A 21,118-nucleotide genomic window follows, 5' to 3' on the forward strand; every position below is an offset into this window, starting at 1 on the left:
TAATGTACAAGTACTTTTCACCTTCCAACCTACACAGGCAGCATGACGCAGGGCTTCATCTTCTGTGCAAGTGGTCAGAGCCTTCCCCCCTTTGTTGAGCCTTTTGGTTCACTTAAGTTGTAATACACTTGTCATTTAACCACAACATCTTGGGCGATGCGAAGAAAATGCGACAAAAGGAGCCAGCTACTTTCAGAAAGTGTCAATATGATAAAATGTTGACCCATATAAAACTAGCGCACTATTTAGGTGTGTATATTGGCCTATTATATGTGGCAAGGACAATCAAATAACACCCATTTTTTAACGTATTACCTCTGATTAGTTGAAACATTAATCATTCATTCATCTTTAGTATTAAGGAAGTCACCACGGGAGTTTTATTTTGACAACTTGGCCCGGAAATTACGTCCACCCTTCCATCTATCTTGACGCTCGCTCTGAGAAGCTCGAGCGCGGCCGAGCAGGAGAGAGTGGCAGTGAATGTGTCTGCGGCAGCGTTTAGCGTTAAAAAACACAAACTACGGCTGAAGAAGAGAGGACCAAACCCCGCTGCAGTTCGAGACGACCTCGGCAGGCCATGGACTATGATAAATTTTAGACAGAGGCTGGTAACGGTGGGCTGTTTTGACGACAAGCGGGTTATTGAACATCTGTAGAAGCATAATGAGGGCATCCGCTATTCTTTACGGCGGTTTTTCCTCCGAGGTTTAGTTAGACGCAGGGTGACACTATTTATAAATGCGTCGCTTTTAGACATCCTCTGAAGGAATAGACACACCGAGGGGACGCAGCCTGTAGAAATTTAGTTAATTCCCTCCTCCATTGGCCCCTGGGGAACAGTGAAGTCATTTGAGAAGTCACCGAGGAAGAAGACACGTCTTAATCATCTCGATAGTTTTACACAGTTTTGCGAGGAAAAAAATCGGCTTTCCCTTCCATCGGCTCGCGGTCGCACCAGACTCCCCCTGCTTTCTTTCTGTTTTTACATCTTACATGGTTTTGTCTTTCTGAGCATTCATCGCCAACCCTCCTGTGGGCATTTCCCCCGTTAAAGGATGCCGGATCAAATATCGGTGTCCGAGTTTCTCTCGGAGACAACAGAGGATTACAATTCCCCGACAACATCCAGCTTCACCACCCGACTGCAGAGCTGCAGGAACACAGTGAATGTGTTGGAGGAGGTAAGGCCACTGTGTCAGCCTGCCTGCATGATGGATGGATGGATGGATGGATGGATGGATGGAGATGCCTAATTAATCAACACAACCAAAGAGATGATCATATCAAAGATATTTAATGCAAATACAACAGATTTTCATGGTGAAATGCAGTTTATTTACAGTCAAAGCGCCATGCAATCAACCCTAAATTCAACTGGTGATATTTGACAGCATTTCAGAATCCCACAAGAGGTCAAAATGCATTGTTATGTTGCATAATAAAAGAAAATACTTGCACCTGTTGAGCTGCAGATGCTGTGAAAGTGCTTTTTCTGATGTTGCACACTTATTCTATTTCACTGCCTAATCCAAAAATGCACATCCCCCTCTCCACACACACACACACACACACACACGGATGGATGGTGCAGAGCTGGTGTGTGTAGGTGAACTCTTGCGTGTTTGTGAATCTGCTGCTCTTTCTTGCCAGATATGTAGAGTAATAATAGAGGGGGTGGATGGCTTTGGTACAAGAGTGTTGGGTATAGGAGGATGTGCACTCAGGCCTGCAGCTCTCTGTGTTCACTATTACATAACTCACAGCTTCAGAGCATGCTGCCAGGCTGTGTGTGTGTGTGTGTGTGTGTGTGTGTGTGTGAGACACGGAGAGAAAGACCCTCTCTAAGCACTGGCAGTCAGCTCTGTATATAACCGTTTCAGGATTATAGAGATTCCCCACACTCACATAGGCCAGATTGCATTTAAAACTGATAGATCTCTTGTTGGGAGTGAAATGCTGCACAGAAACGCACCCAAAGTCCCACTCTGTGATGCTGTGTCACCTTCGATCATGCAGGGGCAAGTGTAATCAGGTCAGGCAGGTGGGTTGTTATGCGTGTATGTGTGTGTTTCCCACCTCCCCGCCCCCACCATCGCCCTCCGCTGGCATCCTTCCTGCTATGATTAAATAGAGCATCAAACCAGGGGAGCGCACACCTTCACTGTTGTCCGTTAAGGCTAAAACGTGACCTCATTTCCCACTTTAATACACATTTAGCTTGCGTACGTGAATGACTTCAGGCTCACAGTATTTAGTGTAATCTGTCTTGTAAAAGCATCGAGTGTGATGCCCAACTTCTCATTTCTGCTGATTTAAAGTGACTAACTGGGTTTTATTTGTCGTGTACAGATCACATGTATACATTAAGATGAGCAGGATAGTAACCAGAGATGGTTTGTTTAAAGGAAAAAACACAGGCCATGTCCTCTCTTCAACAGCCTAACAGTGCAATCCATCATTTATAATGTCAATCCTTTACATGCATATTATAACACAATAACAGAAAATCTCTCAAAGCAGAACCAGGGCCGTGTTTACTCCCAACCCGGAGCACAGTTTGTGTCTGCTGACTGTAACAAGGAAAAGGCTCGCATCATGAATCACCTCTCTGGCTCTGTGCCTCTGAACCGAGAGAGACTGCAGCAGCACAAACGAAAAACATCTGTTAGAAAGGGCCGCCATGTGCGCTGGGCTTCAGTAGCCGCTCTGGAATTGCAGAGATCACATGACGAGGAAGACCATTATGGTGGCACCAAAGAGCGAGCAACAGGCTCTTTGGTGTTTAAACAAAGGCAAGATGCTCCTGGAACAGTTCGTGAAGGACAAGTCAGTCTGTCGGGCTCCTCAGACTGGGATACACCCATCAGACGCAGGCTGTGGTGAATGCACAAGCAGCAGACATCAGCCTAAAGCCATGGATAGTGGCAGATTAGTGTGTTTTATAAAATTAGCTACCCTGTTTCATCCCTGCGTAGGCATGTAGGGACTCACTTACATCATACACCCGACAGAGTCGTCGCAGTGAAGTAAAACTGCCTTTACATCGCCCGAAGAGGAGTTTGTTTAAAATGTCCCGGGTTTCTGCTGAGCTCTGGGTTTCTGTCCTCAAACTTAAAGCATTCATCCATTTCTCCCCCCTTCAAGTCATTTCCTCAGTATGTTGACAAGGTAAATTATGCAAAGGTACGGCTTGAATATTTGATGCTGTAACTTGAGGGGGTGAGTTGACCCGCAGGAGGGTAGTCATTCTCTGAGTCATCTGGAGGTGCAAAGAAAGAAAAGACGAAAAAAGATGTCACAGCATCGTATCGTCTTAATTCAGCGCCGCACATCAATTATTGATCAATGCATAATGACACAAAAGTATTCCTGACTCACCAGCCTCCACCCTGTAACTCTTCTCTCCCCGCGGCGGCAGCAGAGCTCACAGAGATGTTTACTGTTTACTCGTAGATCAGTGCAGAAATATGGAAAACAATGAGCAGCGAGATGGAGAGATAAAGGCTGAAAAATAACCTCTCTGGCCCGTTGGCTCGGCTGTTTGAGACACAGGAGATGGGGGCATTGTGTTGGTGTGTGCGTGGGTGGCAGACCGGAAGCCGGTTGGTGTGTCTGGGTTTTATTTTGGTGTCATCTTGGGTGCTAAGCAGCCATTGTTGTGGTGTTTTTTTTCTCGACTGCATTTCCCAGGAAGCAGTGATGGATTTTCTGTTGGTGAAGTTGGAGGGACAGTAGGTGGTAATTATCTTTTGTCCGTCCAGATTCCAGAGAGTAGCTGCAGCTAAGGAGTATTTGCATAACTGTCAAAAATAGCTGCGATTGCCCTGGAACGCAGTCTTAGAATTGGTTAGGTAAGAAAAGCAATGAAATAGTTGGATTTTAGTCACTGTAACCCAAAAATATTTGGCGTTTTTGATCTGCCAGCTTGATCTGGAGGATAAGGACATTGTTGGTGAGCTGGTCTGTCCGTCAAACGGCTCGGGCCAAAGCAAGATATCTTAACAGCCACTAACCATATCGGCATAGAATTTTATTTGTTAATTTGCGCTCAAAACACCTAGTTGGCATATTTTTGGTTATCAAGGGGAAAACCCTTTTATGACCTTCTGACCTTGTCTTGAGCGCCACCCTCGCAATACAGATAAAACCCCCCAAAATAAGAGGATTTATATGTTTTAGAGTGCAATCTGTGACATCCAAGACTTTTGTATTGTATGTGTCGCGAACATTGGGCTAGAAACATGATGCATGTGGGGTTTTTTTGTCTCTGGTTACCCTGGAAACTGCCTATTAAAATTTGCCCAAATGCAAAAATTATCACTGAATAATTTTCAGCTAAAGAGTCGACTGATTATTTTAACAGTAGTGGAGTTCGCTGATAATGGAAACTATTACTTTCTTCTATTAAGTCTAGAAATACAACAGTGTGGTATACACGTTGAATAGCCTTTTATGAACTTCCTATATTACAAACTATAATACAGTTTGTATTGCAAAAGTGTCTTTTTTGCTAATTGCCGTAGGGGAATTTTTAATGTTGTTTTTGAATGTCACTTAGTCTAATACAACTGCCTTAGCAACACAATACATTAAAGCTGCAATAATTGGTTGCGTAATTGATTTGGCTGTAAAAATTAATTGGCAACTATCTTGACTGTCAATTAATTATTTAAGTTATTGTTTTAGCAAAGCTATCAACAAGTTTCTTCAACATGAGGACCTGCTGCTTTTCTCTCTTTTGTATCATTGTAAACTGAATATTTGGGTTTTGGACTGTTGGTCAGATTCTTGGAAACTATGATGGTGATTTTTCAGTGTTTTCTGACAATAACTACGTTTGCATGCAGAGTAATTATTCTGCTATTATTCTGAATTTGATACGGATTATGTAATCAGCATATTCTTCTTAGATTTTCTGAATTAGGCCTCATTCCGAATGTAACATTTTCAGATTAAAACACGTGGGATGTGCAGATTCTGGTTTTAGGAGCATGCTTTGGACATGCATACAGCACATTCAGAATATGCGTCTAAAATGACGTTTTCACTGCAGTTTGCGCAGTTTGTTATGAGCAGATATGAAACACAAAGCTTTTCAAGAAGGTTGTTGAATGAATGAATGAATTAAAGAGGGAGGCGGTGGCTGTTAATCAGAGGATGCACGGCTTCATGTTAATAGCTTAGTAAGAATATTGTCTCTTTCGAAATATTTTGTGCATGTAAACACAGTCACTGAAAGACTTAATGAGCAGCAGATTAATTGATAAAGAAAATAATAGTCTCCCAGCAAAGTCTTTTAAACACAGTTACTTTAAGATATGCTCTTAATCTGATTTTCTCTGATTTGTTCCACACAAACTGCAGCCTATAACATGTCGACCTCATCAGAGTGGATCTTTCCTCCCAAAGAAGAGCAAACTTAATAACTCAACTAACTATTAATACTATAAAGCAGAGAACAGCAAATATAACATTTGAATGAAAATGTCAGAGGTTATTGCAAGACTTTCTCAGATTTTCTCTGATATAAATTAAAATTAGCAGCAGCAGGCACTTGTTATTCCCCTGTGGGGCATGTATTGTCTCCCTCTCTACCCCACAGATGGCACTTTGCGTCATTGGGTTTGCTTTCCTAAACCACAGCGAGCCATAGCAGCGATACAAGGGAAACCCTCACTGCATTGGCATTCCTTTGAGCGTGCCTCTCACACCACATCACATGGGCTGCAGCAGAAAAATGTTGACTTTTCACAGTCACTCTATTCAAGCATGGCTTGGCTTGACCTAATAGGCAGCGGCCCTTTATATTTTTGACTTTTATATAACAGCCTTTTCCCTCGCAGCATTTTAATCTGGAGACACTTTAGACAGTTTGATGCTATCCTGTATTTGGAGACAAAGCTGAATGAAAGGCGGAGTTTTTATTCCAAACCAGTGCGTATTTACGTTGAAAGTCATCGCCTGAAGTCATCGTAGAGAAATTCAAAGATTGAAAAAGATCCCGTAACTGTTGCTAGGAAAGGTCTGAACATTCTTACCATTCTTTAAAGAGCTTGAGAGTTTATTTCTGTCAGTTTATACGAGTTCATGTCACTCCAATCACATGCTGGGTGTCACAGTCTGGAAGAAGCTCATCTAAGTGGAGCCCTGTGGAGATTGTGACCACTAATGAAGCTGTGGAGCAAGATAACGATGGGATACACGTTTTTGTCACATTCAAAAATGCATATGTGGCAGAAATGCACTGTAAAAGCTAGCAAAGACACAAGAACACAGAGTACAGTGTCGGGTTTAAAACCAAAAAAAAAGCAGTTTTCAGAAATCAGTATCATGTTCACAGTTGGTGCACAGTTGGACGAGTCCTGACTATTTCCATTTGATCACTCTTTCATTCACACACTCAGACAGCAGAGACTGCTAAATGAGCACCAAGCTCGCAGATACACTGGGGCTGCAATTAAGCTGCTGATTTTCTTTGCAGATTAGTCGAGTAATCACCTCGTCTATAAGACGAACAACAGGCAGCAAATCATCATGTTTGAGAAGCTTGAAACAGGAACATTTTGACATATTTGCTTGAAAAACGACTACTTTCAGATGGATTTTCTGTGGATTGACTAATTGTCTAATGGTTTCAGCTCTAAAATACACTATTAGAGATTAAATTGTATCTTTTTTACAGCCCTCAATAGACGAAACAAAGCCTGCTGTTCTCATAATTAAAACTATCAATTAGTAGAAGCTAGAGGATGTAGCTTATTCCCCAAAATGTGGGTATATTATCTAAAAGTCCAGAATATTTCAGCAATTTGCAGAAGAATTGCAAATGGTAATTTCATAACACACTAAAATGCTACGTTCGTCCCTGTTGTTTCCACATTTCCAAGGACAGGAGGAAAGAGAAATTAGTGACCCAGAAGGCAGTGTGTAGGAAATGCATTCAACATGTTTGTAAGGCCTTGAGGACACACACAATGAAAAACTCTGTAAGTAAACAACAAGACCATGTTTGTTTATAACAGAACACCCATAGGGCTCTTTTAAAGACTGCGAGCTCGTGTTTACGATTCACAAAAGCATCGTTGTTTCGTCTTGGCTCCAGAATGAGAGCGTATAGTAAAAGATGCACGATTTGTTAACTGTCACGGCTTCAAGTCGCTTGTCTGCAAAGCACCTTAGGCCACGTCCAAATCGACACAACGTCATGTGAGGCTTCGGCCTTGTCACATGTCGCATCCAGTCCACCAGCGGCCGCTTCCAACAGTGTCTACGCTGATCACACAGAGTTCTGAGTTGGCAGGAAACTACTTTGAGTTTCATTTTCATTTCTGCTCCTCACAGCTTTATGTGTTTGGCCTGCTGTCTGTCATATACTTAATTAACACTGAATTACCGTGTGCCTGTCTGTTAGTGGACGCTGAGTGTTCGGAGGATTAAAAACACTTGTTGATTGTTATATTTTGCAGTGTGGTTGGTTAAAATTGAATTATTCCTTCATACCGTAAATAGATAAATTAGATCATGTAGTTTTTTTTCTCCATGTCCTTGCTTGATTTGGATCCAGGGCTGCTTTTGAATCCCTCCACCACCTGAAATGAGGCAACAACGGTGAATAATTCAAAAGGACGAGACGAGTTTTTATCATACTTGGCTTTACATAACAAAACTGAGTGCTGGCTGTTTGAGGCTCCATTCGGCAACATTTGCAGCTGAGCAGCACAGCTGTGTCACATTCAATTATTAATGAAGTTATGGTTTTTTTATTCATCATTTGTCCCTTGTGTCACCAAACCCAGTGAATCACACGGTGTGAGAGAATGGGAGCATTTTTCGTCCCTTGGCACAGTTACTCACATGACATCTCGTTCCAGTTAAACTGCACTGCGAAGAAAAAAAAAAGCAGCGTAAGTGGTCATTTCCAAGTTTCACAAACTTAGTTTTGACATTTTCAGTGCAGACTAAATAGTGTTTTCATCACAGCATAGTGATATAACAGTGACACGACTGCTATAGTGTTTAGTTTTCTTGGATTTGTTGTTGATGAGGATGGAGCTCAGGGTTTTCTGACCCTTTGACCTGCGTTTACACCTGTCAGCTGTAAACTAGCCGAGCTGACTATAACTAAAGCAACAGTCTATAACTTCGACAGTTGCTTTAAGTTCAGACTCAAGCATTTAGTTCTTTGGTTTAAAATACTTACTGTAGTCAGCAGGGCTGAAAGAAAAGAGACAGTATCTCCTAAATCTCCTCAAATTAAATTCTTAGCCTTGAAGCGTTCATGTCATCAGTGGAGCGATTATACTGGGGTCAAGTGACGCTTATTGACCACGTAAGTTGATAATGGAGGAAAGGGAAAAGGCAAAAGAGTGAAAAAGACGATTAAGGAAATTAAAATGTTACAAATTATAAAAGGTTTTGCGAGACTCTCAGTTTGAAAAGACACCAGTGCTGCGTTTTGACCGCTTCTGTGTGCTAGCAAATGGTTGGCGGCTAATGCAATAGCGCCCCTTAAAGGATAACTTTTGTTTTTTACAACCTGGACCCTATTTGTAGCCATAAATACGACCATTTACTCACCCAGATAACTTTGGTGGCATTTGGAGTCGTTTTGAAGAAATTAGCCCCAGAGGAGCGGCGCGTATATCCGTATAATGCGAGTACTCGGGGCATCCATGCGCAGCCTCTATATAACGCATAACCTGCGGCGAAACTCGTTCATATTCCAATATTTTGTGATGATATGCTGGTGCTATTCCCCTCTGAGCCGGCGGTCGGCTAGTTTAGCTGTAGTTTGGCACAGCTATGGTTCGTTATTGCCTATTCGTAGCCGACCGCTGCAGAGTTAGCCGTGTTGTGGCTGGCTGCTTGCAGCGCCTGGCGTTCGGTAATGACATCATCCACGTCAGAGGTAGTTGTCTAGAGACGCTGGATGTTGATAACATGCCACCAGGGGCTGAGAGGGGATTAGCACCAGCATATCATAACAAAATATTGAATTATGAACGAGTTTCGCCGCAGATTATGCGTTATATAGAGGCTGCGCATGGATGCCCCGAGTACTTGCATTACACGGATATACGCGCCGCTCTTCTGGGGCTAATTTCTTCAAAACGACTCCAAATGCCACCAAAGTTGTCAGGGTGAGTAAATGGTCGTATTTAATGCTACAAATAAGGTCCAGGTTGTAAAAAACGAAAGTTATCCTTTAAAGGGCTTTATTTATCTATGGTGAGCTCCTACTAGCTTAGTTACTGTAGCTCATAGCCTAATGCTTCATTCATGTTGTCAGAAAGTAAAGAACTGGAAAATCTCCTGTTATTCTGACTTGGAAGAGGTCAAACATGATTTCAAAATGGCTGCGCCCCACGACTAGCTTTGTTGTCACGTCACATAAATGTAAACTAAGCATGCAGTAGCTTTCTTTATTGTGTTACAGATTGTTAGCGGTTTGCTGACAAGTGAAACCAGATATAAACAGTTTTGCTCGTTTCGTAGATGGAACTGCCAGTGATGGAGGCTCTGCTGACATTTTGCCACCAGTTTGACATTTTTGTGTTTATTTCCACCATGTGGTAGATACAGATTTGTGGCTGTCAGAAATTCAGCGTTTCCAACTTGGAATTTCAACGAAGAGGTTGACATGAGCAGCTTTAAACACTCATCTGCTCGTATTACAGCCTGTTTTTGGTTTATTTGCTATTTGTTTATATTTGAGTGTATGGGCAGCCATGCGCTTTCGATATGAAATTGTGAAATGGGATTTGAGACACTGCAGTTTCGTTTTGTGCGACAGTAAACATGGTCGGTTTATGGAAGGTATGTAGACCAAAGTGGTAAATTGCAACACGACGTCACAAATTAAGTCCAGGAATGCACCGAACGTCAGACTGATGATACGTGAAATAAAAGAGCATCCAAGGCGAGGAAATGTCTCTTTAAATCTCTCTCCATAAATGCTAAAAAACGTCTAAGCCATTTTCTGATTTGTTCTGTCTCCCACAGCAGGAGGTGCGACTCTGTTGTGTTGCTTGTTTGTCGGCTTGTTTGCCGTCTGTGGCTGAAATCTGATAATCGGTCTGTGGGCCACAGCTGTTGGCCTACCTTCCTGCCACAGCTGCACTGCGTATATCATCAAGGGCTATTACCCGGCAGCGGATTAGCCCCGGACCAGACTCTGCCCTGACACCCTGATCCCCCCTGCTCTTCCCCAGATTTAGGCGGGGGAAGAGTGGGTCAGTGTTCACATCTGTCTGCAGCATTCCTCCTCCAGATAGATGGTGTTAAAGTCTCCCCATCGACAGCCATTTTAATCCGTGATGGGGAGATTCAATGCAGCTACACAGTGTGATACACTTACATGGCACTTTTGGTCTTCAAGTGTGTCAGCTTCTAAAAATGAAGTTTAATGATGAAAGTTGATTATTTTCATTGTCGAGTATTCTGCAGGTTACTCTGTTGAGCAGGCCTCTTTTAAAATTAACAGCAGAACTGGTGTGCTACATTTAGATCCTTGTAGGTTGCAGATGTATGTAACAGTTTTATTAGCCATGCTAGCAGTGTGGCTTTAGGGATGGGGATGTCCATCTGTTGGTTGGCCGGTCCACCACTGTGGTCCAACCAGACGTATCTCAACAACGTCTGGATGGATTTCCATGAAACTTCGCACAGACATTCGTGAGCCCCAGAGGATGAATCCCCCGCTTTTCCTCCTTCATTAGGTTGACATTTGTAATTTTGAGCTATTGTATGGACTGACATAGATTTTTTTTTTTTTTTTTTTTTACAGACATTCACGTTCCCAACTGGACCGATGGACTGTAATAACTTGCTTTCGGTTTATGACAAAATACCTGTAAAACTAAAGAAACTATGCATCAGCCTCAGCTACACTTTGTTGTTAGTGGCAAGTATAAAATGTTAGCATGTTAGCACTCTTGATTAAAATGCTGAACATGGTAAACATTTTGTCTGCTAAATCACGTTAGCATTGTCATTGTGCGCATGTTAGCATGCTAATGTTAGCATTCTGGCTGACATGGCTGTAGACTCTTAGTCTTGTTCCTTAGTGGCCATCATCTGTCCTTACTGAAGTTTAGATTGTATATTATAGTAAAGCATCGCTAATGATATTTGAGTATTGTCAGTGCTCAGAAAAATATGATCATAACATCATCCAGCCGTGATGCATTTGAGTGTTTTAGGGTGGCTTTAAGAGACCCTAACATTGCTTAATTAGTTATTATAGTTTGTGTCTGTAGTTTAGCTGCAACAAAGCAATCTCAGATCTTCCTCTCTTCATCTTTTGTGTCTGTTTTTCTTGTTCTATGATTTATATCAGCGCGGTGGTTACGTTGTCCTCAAGGACTACCACGCAGAACCAGGAGACACTGTTGTCCTGTGACGGCTGGCTGTCTTGTTGTGGCCTGAGGGGTAAACAGTGCATCTCTGTGAGCTTTGATCGTGTTTGGCCCTGGACTGTGTCTGTGTGTGCGTGGTCCGCAGCTAAACAACTGATGCAGCTTTTCAATGTCGAATTTCAATTGCACCTTTCCCAGAACAGCCAAGTGCCTGCTGAGGTCATTCAAGCCTGGAGGGACAGCACTGACGGTCCTTCAAGACAAGTTGTTTACATGTTGTCCTCATGCCATTTAATGTCAGTGAAAGGCGTGACATTGCTTCTTTTTCTGCATAATGACAGCAGCCATCAAAGCTACTGTCACTACTGTCTGAATCTTGTCAATAGGGAAATCCAAGTGGAAATGAGGCATTAACGGTGGTCAAAGCTTTTGTTTAGTGGAACAGCAGAGGCTTATTTCTTCTTTCTTCCCGCTCAAATCTCTGAACATCCAAATGGCCTGTGGGAGTGGATACACCTGTGGTTTTGGAATAGCTGGTCTCTCACCCAGCAGAGTCCCATAAAGTGTGAAATTCGAGACTCATCTGCAGGAAAACTTCAAGGAATGCTGTAAAGCGCTCTGCAGAGCCTGTGACTTTGGCCAAGGACTCATGACCGAGTGGTGCGCAGGAACATTACTGAGAGGCCAGAGAAATAATTTTACTTCTCATTGTGAATGTTTATCAGGGGAGCACATTCTTTGGCGGTGTGCCCAAAAGATTTACAACGCAGGCGGCTGGTTGGTAGGAAGTGGAGCTGGCAGGCTTATCAGCTGATCAATGATAAGTGAAAGATAAGAGATAAAAGCTTGAAGTAGTTTATTTTAGGTTTTACACAGCGTTGACTTGTTACACAAGATGCGTTTTGGTCCTTTGCCAGCTCTTCCAGTGTAGTATTTCTTTTTACTGTGTCATAAGTAATCAATACGCAAACAATCAAAGTGTTTAATGTTGACATAATAAGCCAGATATTCTATTATTGTTTGACCTGTATTGAAACAGCTTAAGCACAGGTTTGTTACTGATTAACAATATGACAACACTTAAACAAAACACAAAAAAATCTCACCCGTGTCCACTCAATAGTTTATTTTCATTATCAGTCAACACACTTAATTGACCGATTAATTGTTTGGTCCATAGAGTCAGAAAATGTCAAAAAAAATACCCAAGCTGTCATGTTGAAATGTCCTGTTTTTTCTGATCAGAAATCCCAAACTCAAAGATATTTAGTTAGTAGTTTAGATCATAGAAAACCATTTAAAAATCACACCTGAGCAACTGGAACCGGTGGCTTTTTGGCATTTTAGCATAAAAGCAAAATGACTTGAACGACTGCTTGATAATCAAAATGTTTTCGCATCCCACAATCTCCCTCTGCAGTTGGAGCTCTGCTGTTATCACGGAAAAAGAAATGTTTAAAATCAATGTCGACAATAAATCCAAACTTTTAAGCCCATATAGACAAGAAGCTACTAAATGACAACTCATCTGCCGAGGAAGATCAGGCTATATGGTTGAAAGCTCCTACTAATTAGCGATAGTGTTGAGACTTTGTTTTTCTGTAGTCAAGAATGAAATTTCAATCTCAGCTGAGACCAGAAATGTTTTGTATGCAAAGATACAAACATGTGATTTGGGTTTCTTATCTTAAACCCCATCATTGGTTTGTTTGTTCAGGTGCAGGAGTTTCACCTTTTTGAGGTTTGTTGGTGAATAAACCTCTTTCCGTTTCTCTTTTTGAGCTGGAAGTTTAAAGAAAGCCCCTAAATGATGCGAGAGTGACAGTGAAGGCATCTGTGGTTCCAGAGATGCGACACGCCTTCTTGCCTGTCGCTGTTTGATTAGGTGTGCTGAAATGATTCATCAGTTATTCAGGCTTGATAAGCGATTCAAGAGCGTCAGTAACGTATTAAAACCGTCTAATTCCTGTTTACAGCTGCAGATGCACAGACATGCTTGCTTTTCTCAGCTTTATTTCATTGTAGATCCAAAAACAATTAGTCGACTAATTGTTCAGTTGTTGGACAAGCATTAACTAGCATTTATTTTAAGCCCTTCCTTTCCAGCTACGTTCATCTTGTTCCAGCTTCTCAGTTGTGAGGATTTATTGCATTATGTGATAGTAAATTGAATATCTTTGGGTTTTGGACTGTTGATTGGACAAAACAAGTAAACTGAACTTAACTTTGGGCATTTTTCACTGTTTTCTGTCGTTTTATAGGCCAACTGATTAATTGTTTAATTCAGATTGCAGTTAGTCGCACACCTGAATAGAACTTTTTGTTTGTGTTTGAGATTCACACTTGTCAGGAAACAAACAGCCGCTTCGCTCTGCTGCTGTTTGTGTTGCTGATATCAAACTCTGGAAGAAAGAGGATGCTGCCTGTCATTTTTTAATCATCAGCTGCGAGTTCCTCCCACTATTCTCCTGCTTACGACTGTTAATAGCAGCACCCCTGAATAATCTTAACATCTGCTTCACATGAATAATGACTTCCTGACTGGTAAACACAATACAGATAAAGGTATGCTGCTTGTTTGATGTGAGGTGAGTCTGCTGCAGCAGTGTGTGGGTGTGATTGTGAAAACATGCACGTCGCTCTGGAAACAAGCGGTGGGCTGAGTGAGAACGAGCATCGCGGAGGGAAGCCGGCAGATGATGTGTGAATGTAACACCGCTGCATGCACGGCTTGGCTTTTCGCCGGCTGCAAGCATGCGCGTCGGTGCCTGTGCTGACTCTCTAGAGATCTGCAGCAAAGAGCCGGCAAGTTGGCTTTCTCCACCGTGTGTCAAACTCACCACAGAAAGCAGCTCATTTCTCTCTCAGAGAACGAGACGCTAATAGCAGGACTAATAGCAGCAATACTAATGGAATCGCCTCTGACTTGTATTGACTTCTTAGTGGCCGATAACATTAGCAGGCCAAGTATTCAAGCTAATTGGAGCAGATTAGGTCAGTGTGGAAGGGTGGCAGTTTTGTCAAGTGTTGCTGAAAAATATATAAAAAGGTCTTAAAATTGTGCAGAACAGAGCTGCCAGATTAGCTCTTAGCTAGCTCTCGTACAGGTTAAATGGTAGAACCCAGTCCATAGACAAATTACATTATGATGATCTTTATAGAGGTTCCTCTGCCTGGAAGACGCTCCCAGCCAGCATCAGACACATTAAAAACAGATCCTCTTTCAAAAAGTCGCTGAAGCAGGAAGAGACGACTCTCACCTAGATGTTCTTTTGTTGTTGATGCGTTTGTTTGTTGTTTATTCTTCGATGCCGTGGGTGTGTGACAATTTTGTTCTTCCAGAGTAGGTTGCTACTGTTTGCAGTTTCCTGTGTAAAGTTGGTTCACTTGTTTTCTGATCTTTGTATTTGGCTCATATTGTGCTTTTTTTGTTGACACTGTGTGACTTTGATTGTTTTCTTTTTATTGCTCTGGTTTGGTATGGGCCCCAGGTAGACTAGTGAACACTTTGTGAAAGGTAATGGAGAACTGAATACAGAATAACACCACCGGCCACTGACTTAAGCATCCCATAGGATTTTAACAGCTATTGGTCGCATTTCGTTTCCGATTGGTACACCATCACAGTAAATGTTTTAGTCCATGTGACTCTTTGTCAAAGTAGCATTATTATTACATGGCGGTCCAGTTGAGAGCAGGGACTGTTGAAATTTCATTGTGGTTTTGACTTCCTTGTGGGATATTCAAGTGCTAATGGAAGGTTGCCACAAATGGAACTGAGAGTTGGCTGCTAAAAGTCAATGCATCGATGAGCTACGCTGCTGGAAAATCTAATCTGGAAAACAACAAAGGCTGAACATTACAGTTAAAATTGGCTGTCATGATCTTTTTAAGTTTCAAGGTAAAATTATGTTTTGTATGTATTGTTAAATCAGTCGACTACTTCAGTCCAGCCCAAAATATCTCTCTCAGATGGATGGGATGAAATTTGTATGCTAGCATGCTAATGTTAGCAGCATAGAGCCCATGTTTCCTTACTACTACCTTACTATTCCACATATTACAGTAGCTTGCCAAGTCCTTTAACAAAACGCAAACATGAGTGGTTTGACAGGATAATTTAAGTTTGAAGAAAAACAGTGAAAAGACAATATATGTATTGTTTGACCTCATCAGCTTCATTGAGTTTTGGAAATATCTGGTTATTCTGAATTTGATGCAGCAACACAATTCCAACAAGTTGGGACAGGAGCAACTTAAGACTGGGAAAGTTTTGGAACGCTCCAAAAACACCTGTTTGGATCATTCCACAGGTAAACAGGTTGATTGGTAACAGGTGATAGTATCATGATTGGGTATGAAAGGAGCATCCTGGCAAGGCTCAGTCGTTCACAAGCAAGGATGGAGGTTCACCAATTTGTGAACACATGATTGTTTAAATGATGTTAGGAACACTTTGTAAAGCATTTGTTGGTAAACACAGATTGTTTACACAGCATTGCAACTTTTCTGGAATCGGGGTTGTACTAAAGGTTCCCTGAAAAGTAGGAACTGTATCTAAAGATATATGGTATGCTCTGGAGAATGGTCAGTAGTAATGTTTGAATGGCATCTGGTTAATGGGCTAAAACCTGTAAAACCATTGGTTTAGAACTGCTCTGTCGGCCCTGTCTTTCAGCCTTTTCGTTGCCCTCTCACTGATGACACTGCTCTCCATCGCAGAGTGAAGAAATGTGAGTAGGTGGAGGGAGGTCTATAAAAGTATGGACTAAAATGATCAGCATGTGGCCAAGTGATTGCTAAGTTGTTGCTATTGATCGAGAACCCGTGTAGAAACATTATGTTCTTTTTGAGTGTGAGATGGTAAAAGTCTTGGCCTTTAAACCTCTTCTGTCCGTTCGGAAAAAGACCATTTCATGTTGATGGATGTTTGGGATCCTCATCTACTAGAAAACCCTGAAAGTCGCAGTCTCACATGTCATTTTATTTGCCTTTTCAGATGCACTACATCGATCATGTGGTCGTCCCGATACACCTCTTAACCAAAACCAAAACCACTGGCAGTTGATCACTCTTTCTCTTTCAGTACCGTATGTGTATGTGTGAGAAATAGGCCATCTGACCTCAGCTGCTTTTGGAAATGTTACATCCTCTCATTTTTCCCATTCCACTTGGAGAGCTGAAGGCCTCTCCGGCTGCAGGCCCAGAGAAAGGGATGTGCATTTCTTTCCTGCCAATGAAAACGGCTCCCCACCCTTCCTGCTTGAGTCATGCCACATAGACTCAACAGACAGTCAGACAAAATGACTTGACAGACCGATCTCCTCCATGACTTCTTCACTCAGACATAAATAGAAGCAAGACCAGTGTTATTGCTGTAATACACATAGATAAATACACTTAAATGTGTATTTTTTATGGTAGCTGTGGAATTGTGAGCCAGAAAGGAAACGAGAATGCAATTGTGCAAAAGGAAGCAGAAATAAAACATGAGGTTGGGATGGAGAATTTAAAAGATGATGACCTGGTCAGTCACTTTCTCTCTAAAAATACCACACATCCGCGTGTCCTGGCTCTGGGGAAGTCCTTTGATAATTGTGCCCTTTCCTGTTTTCTTCTTCTAGGAAATAATTAGCATAATAGCAATTCTGAGTGTCTCACGTGTCCCAGTCTCTGCTGGGTGAAGAGTAAGATCTGCCACAGTGGCACAGTTGAGTCCCAGTGTGCTGCTGACAAACAGGGAGCTGGCCAGTTAGTCAGAGCAGCTTCCCACAATCTCCGCGGTGAAGAATGTTGAGCCGACGCGCGAGGCGGCCAGATCGCATCTCCTTGGTAACCACACAGCCGCCCGCCGGTGCCATGCCAGATGCAGAGGTCGGGGAACAGAGCGAGGTTCGAGTAGCTGGGAAGGATGAGTTCAGAGAGGAAATGAGAAAGACGACTAACGTGCCGTGAAAGTGACTGAGCAGGAATCTCAAGAGCAGATCGGCGAATCGAGAAAAGCACTTCCCAGACAGCCAGGAAAGCGTGTTGACTCCTCAGATGTCAGCGGAGAGCAGTTGGTGTCATTAGACGGAGCGCTGCCGACCCAGGACAGGACACTGACATGCCTGGCCGCTTCCTGCTTCCTGTCAAAGGACGGCTGCAGGGGAAGCGGCAGGGCTGCCGAGGAAGGATAAGGCCTTGGGCAGGAAGCGTGAAGCCGAGATGGCCTCCAGTCAGTCATGCCCAGTCACTTCAACCAGCAATTTTCCCCTGAAGCTTTGACCTTCTGGGCATGACTGTGTGTGTTTGTGTGGCTGTTTGGGAGCCAGGAAGTCAGTCCCCATTGACCCCATCAGTGTCATGGGACACACTTCCAGGGCTTTTGGTCATTTTTGGGGTTATTTTTGTTTTACATAGGACTGCAGCTACAATTTTTCATTTTTTGTAGTAATTTTTGAGTCTATAGAAAGTGAGAAAATAGTGAAAAGTGTCTTTGACATTTGCTCAGAGTCCAAAACACCAAGATATTCCATTTGAAATGATATGAAACAGAAAACCAGCAAATCGTTACGCTGGAGAAGCTGGAAGCTCTATTTTTTTATTTATCTTTTCAGATTAATTTTCTCTACTCAACCAATCGTTTCAGGTCATTGCCTGATCAAATCTCTCCGAGCACTGGCAGGATTTGTTATTTGAAATTATATTTCCCACCTATCTGTTGCTTTTTCCTCCGCATTGAATCTTAATTGAGCCCACCTTACACCCTTTGACTGCTGCTTTTGTTTCTGGTATTTGTTGTTGATGAAGTGGTTTGTGTGAGTGCCAACTGTTCTTCAAGCTGCAAATGATCCAATGATCAAAACCTGCTTTCATTTCTATTATTCACTAGTTTATGTTAATTACTTTATCACATGCATGCACCAGACAACCGTTTTAAAAATTGATTGATTGTTTTTGTCATTTTTAAAGCAAAAATACCAGAAATCCACCGTTTTCCAGCCCTTGAAGTATGCATTTTTAAATATATGTTTTTAGTCTTTCATGATAGTAAACTGAATACCTTTGCATATTATACATTGTTTATTAATGTGTGTAATAAGCAGTTTCATGTTAACTTCAGCAAATTAAAGTGGGGAATTTTCAGTATTTTATGACTTTCTGTGAACCAACAGGGTGATGGCTGCATGCATGCAGACAGTGGTGGTATATTTTTGCTTTCATAAGTGAATATTTCTCTCGAAAAAGGTGTTTGAACAGGATGAAATGCCAGAAATGCTCTTTCTGCTGCCTGATTTTTCACATCAGACATTTTTTGAACTTGGAAGGACAGTGAAGGACACGTCTGACCTTGCTGCTCATGCTGGTTACAGAATCTCTTCTTGCTGAGGCACCACGCTTGGCCTCCGCCCTTCACCTCCCTCAAGTTGGCCCTTGACCTCTTTGGCTGCGCCTCTGACACGCTTCCACTTAAAAGCATTCTGACACAGACGTGTTGACTTTCACAGCACAAATGGCTCTTCAAGATAGATATTTCTGAGCCGAATGATACACGGCCACAAAATGTGCTTTATTCTTACTTTTTTCTTCCCAGCACCAAATAAATCATCCATACTGTATGCATCACTTGCTGTTCGGGTGCAGAGACGAGCAACCGCAGATGTTTTGGCTTTGTCACACTTGCTAATCCCCTTGGGTTGAGTGGGAGCTTGCCATTGGTTGCTGGCAGATAAAAACAATCCTTTGACTGTATTCAATAGTTGTCGGCCTTTTGGAGAGCAGAGTTTGGAGGCATTCTTGCCTGTTGCCAAGGGTTTGCAAAGACTGTGTGCCAAGACAGTGCTATTTCATTGATTTTTTTGTCCTCCTAAAAAGCTGAGAGATAACAGCTTTAACAAACCACCTCTCAAAGTTACATTAGTCACATTTACCTCTTAACTACTGCTGGCCAATGGGTAAATATATTGTTTATCACTCTATTACGATGTTGGGATTTTGACCAAATATTTTCAGTTTTGTATCTAAAACAAACCGTATAATCTTCATCAGTTTTTGATTTTAATGTATGGATGTACATTTAAAAAGAGCTAAGAAAGTGAACCTGTTAAAGCTTGTTCATGTCACAGCTGAATATTTAATTACGAGCACAGACTGAGTGGATTATGGGTGACCCTTGGGTGGCGGTGCCAGCTGCTCTCAACACGAGCACCACAGAAGTCAATCTGCCTGCTCAGCCTTTGTTTCGTGATCTTCATCCTAATCAGCGCACCACACCGCGACCTCTGAATAATCACAGATTTACTATGGAGGCGTTTAAACTGCAGACAGACTCAAACTGAGTGACAAGGGCGGGGTTTGGAGGCTTGCAAAGAGACGCTTTGAGAGGAAACACAGCTTGTTAGTAAATGCGTCGGCTGTTATGTTGATCTAATCCGTGACTTTTGCCGTGTAACACATCGTGTCTTACCACTTAGATGGAGTCTGCTTGGCGTCACCGTCATGAGAAAATGATTATCTTTCAGCTTAAAGAACAACATCAGTCATATTTCTGAAGTCATATCTGTAGTAAATATTCTGTCACAGTTCCCCAGAGTCCATGGCGTCTTCAAATATTATGTCATCCAAAGCTCAAAGATATTCACTTTAATTACAAACAGAACAGCAACATCCCAAAAGAGACGAGGAATTGTTGGCATTTTAACCAAAGACAAATCGGTCATATTATGATTCAAGAGTGTGGACTGAAAATTGCACTTTTGCTAAGACAAAGGCGGGACAGCTATGGTGCTCTACATAGACTTAGCTAGTATGGTGGGGCGCTTGTGCAACCTGCTAGCAGTGGCTAACACTTGACAACTAACACTCTAAATTCCTACTCCTCCTAAGAGTTGGCTAAGCGGCTAACAACCACACCCGTGGCTAGCATCTGGTGACCAAGGTGGTAGCTTGCCTTGTTGGACGGTGCTATGCACCAGTGTTAGCATCAATGTTACACAAAAGAGTGGGTTTGTTTGTTTCGTTACTGAACAGGGGATGTTTATAAATGTGAAATAGCTTCAGTGTGTTAAGCTCATTTTCTGATTAGCTTGTAGTGTAGCTTGCTATTTTCAATAAAAGTATGGTATTGTAGCTTTAACAACTTCCATTGTAGAGTAGCTAAACATAGCTTCCTCAACACTGCTAGGCATTAGTATCAGGGTTTCCTTTTGGTGCCGGTTCTTGTGTCCTGGAAGATTTTCAAGTCCTTGTCGAATGGAAGAAATTCTGGTCAAATATTAATGATGCTAATTATTTTCACCAGACACTATGACCGGAGAGCTTTAAACATGTGGACTCGCGTTAGCAGACAGAAGCTTTTTGAGCAAAGTGACAAGAGAAATTCAAAACTGCCTTGATGTAAGCGTCACGACTGTCAGCCAATACTGACTGGAGTAATAAAATAATGTCTTCTGGGGTTCATCCTGAGTGTTTCTCATAGTGAGGCGCCACACTCATGTCATCAGAGAACAGGGGTTACTGGATAAAGTAACCTCAAGCTTTGAGTGAGGCTTTCTCATAATTTATGTATGTTTTCATACAGTTTAGATTTTCATTATAGCAATTATCAAGACAATACAAACAGACAATATTGAGATAATGGTTCTGTAAAATTTTAATGTTGGCGCAAGCCTGTTTGGGCCACTGTTTAGCCAAACAGACACAAGGCGAAATAATGAGGCAGTGTGGGGCAGCACTGGGCAGCAGAGTCTGTTCCCATGTGCAGGGGGATCAAAGGG

At 42.2% G+C, this 21,118-nt stretch overlaps 1 protein-coding gene across 1 annotated transcript in view; it reads left to right on the forward strand.

Moving 5' to 3' along the window:
• Positions 1-477: 477 nt before the first annotated feature.
• asap1b (ArfGAP with SH3 domain, ankyrin repeat and PH domain 1b) overlaps positions 478-21,118 on the forward strand; it is a 60,815-nt gene continuing 40,174 nt past the window's right edge. The window contains exon 1 of the mRNA XM_041961192.1: positions 478-1,184. Coding sequence (XP_041817126.1) covers positions 1,059-1,184 — 126 coding nt within the window. The 5' untranslated portion in view covers positions 478-1,058. The remainder of the gene's footprint in view (positions 1,185-21,118) is intronic.

Source organism: Chelmon rostratus, chromosome 20, assembly GCF_017976325.1.
Source record: "Chelmon rostratus isolate fCheRos1 chromosome 20, fCheRos1.pri, whole genome shotgun sequence".
Taxonomy (NCBI): Eukaryota; Metazoa; Chordata; class Actinopteri; order Chaetodontiformes; family Chaetodontidae; genus Chelmon; species Chelmon rostratus.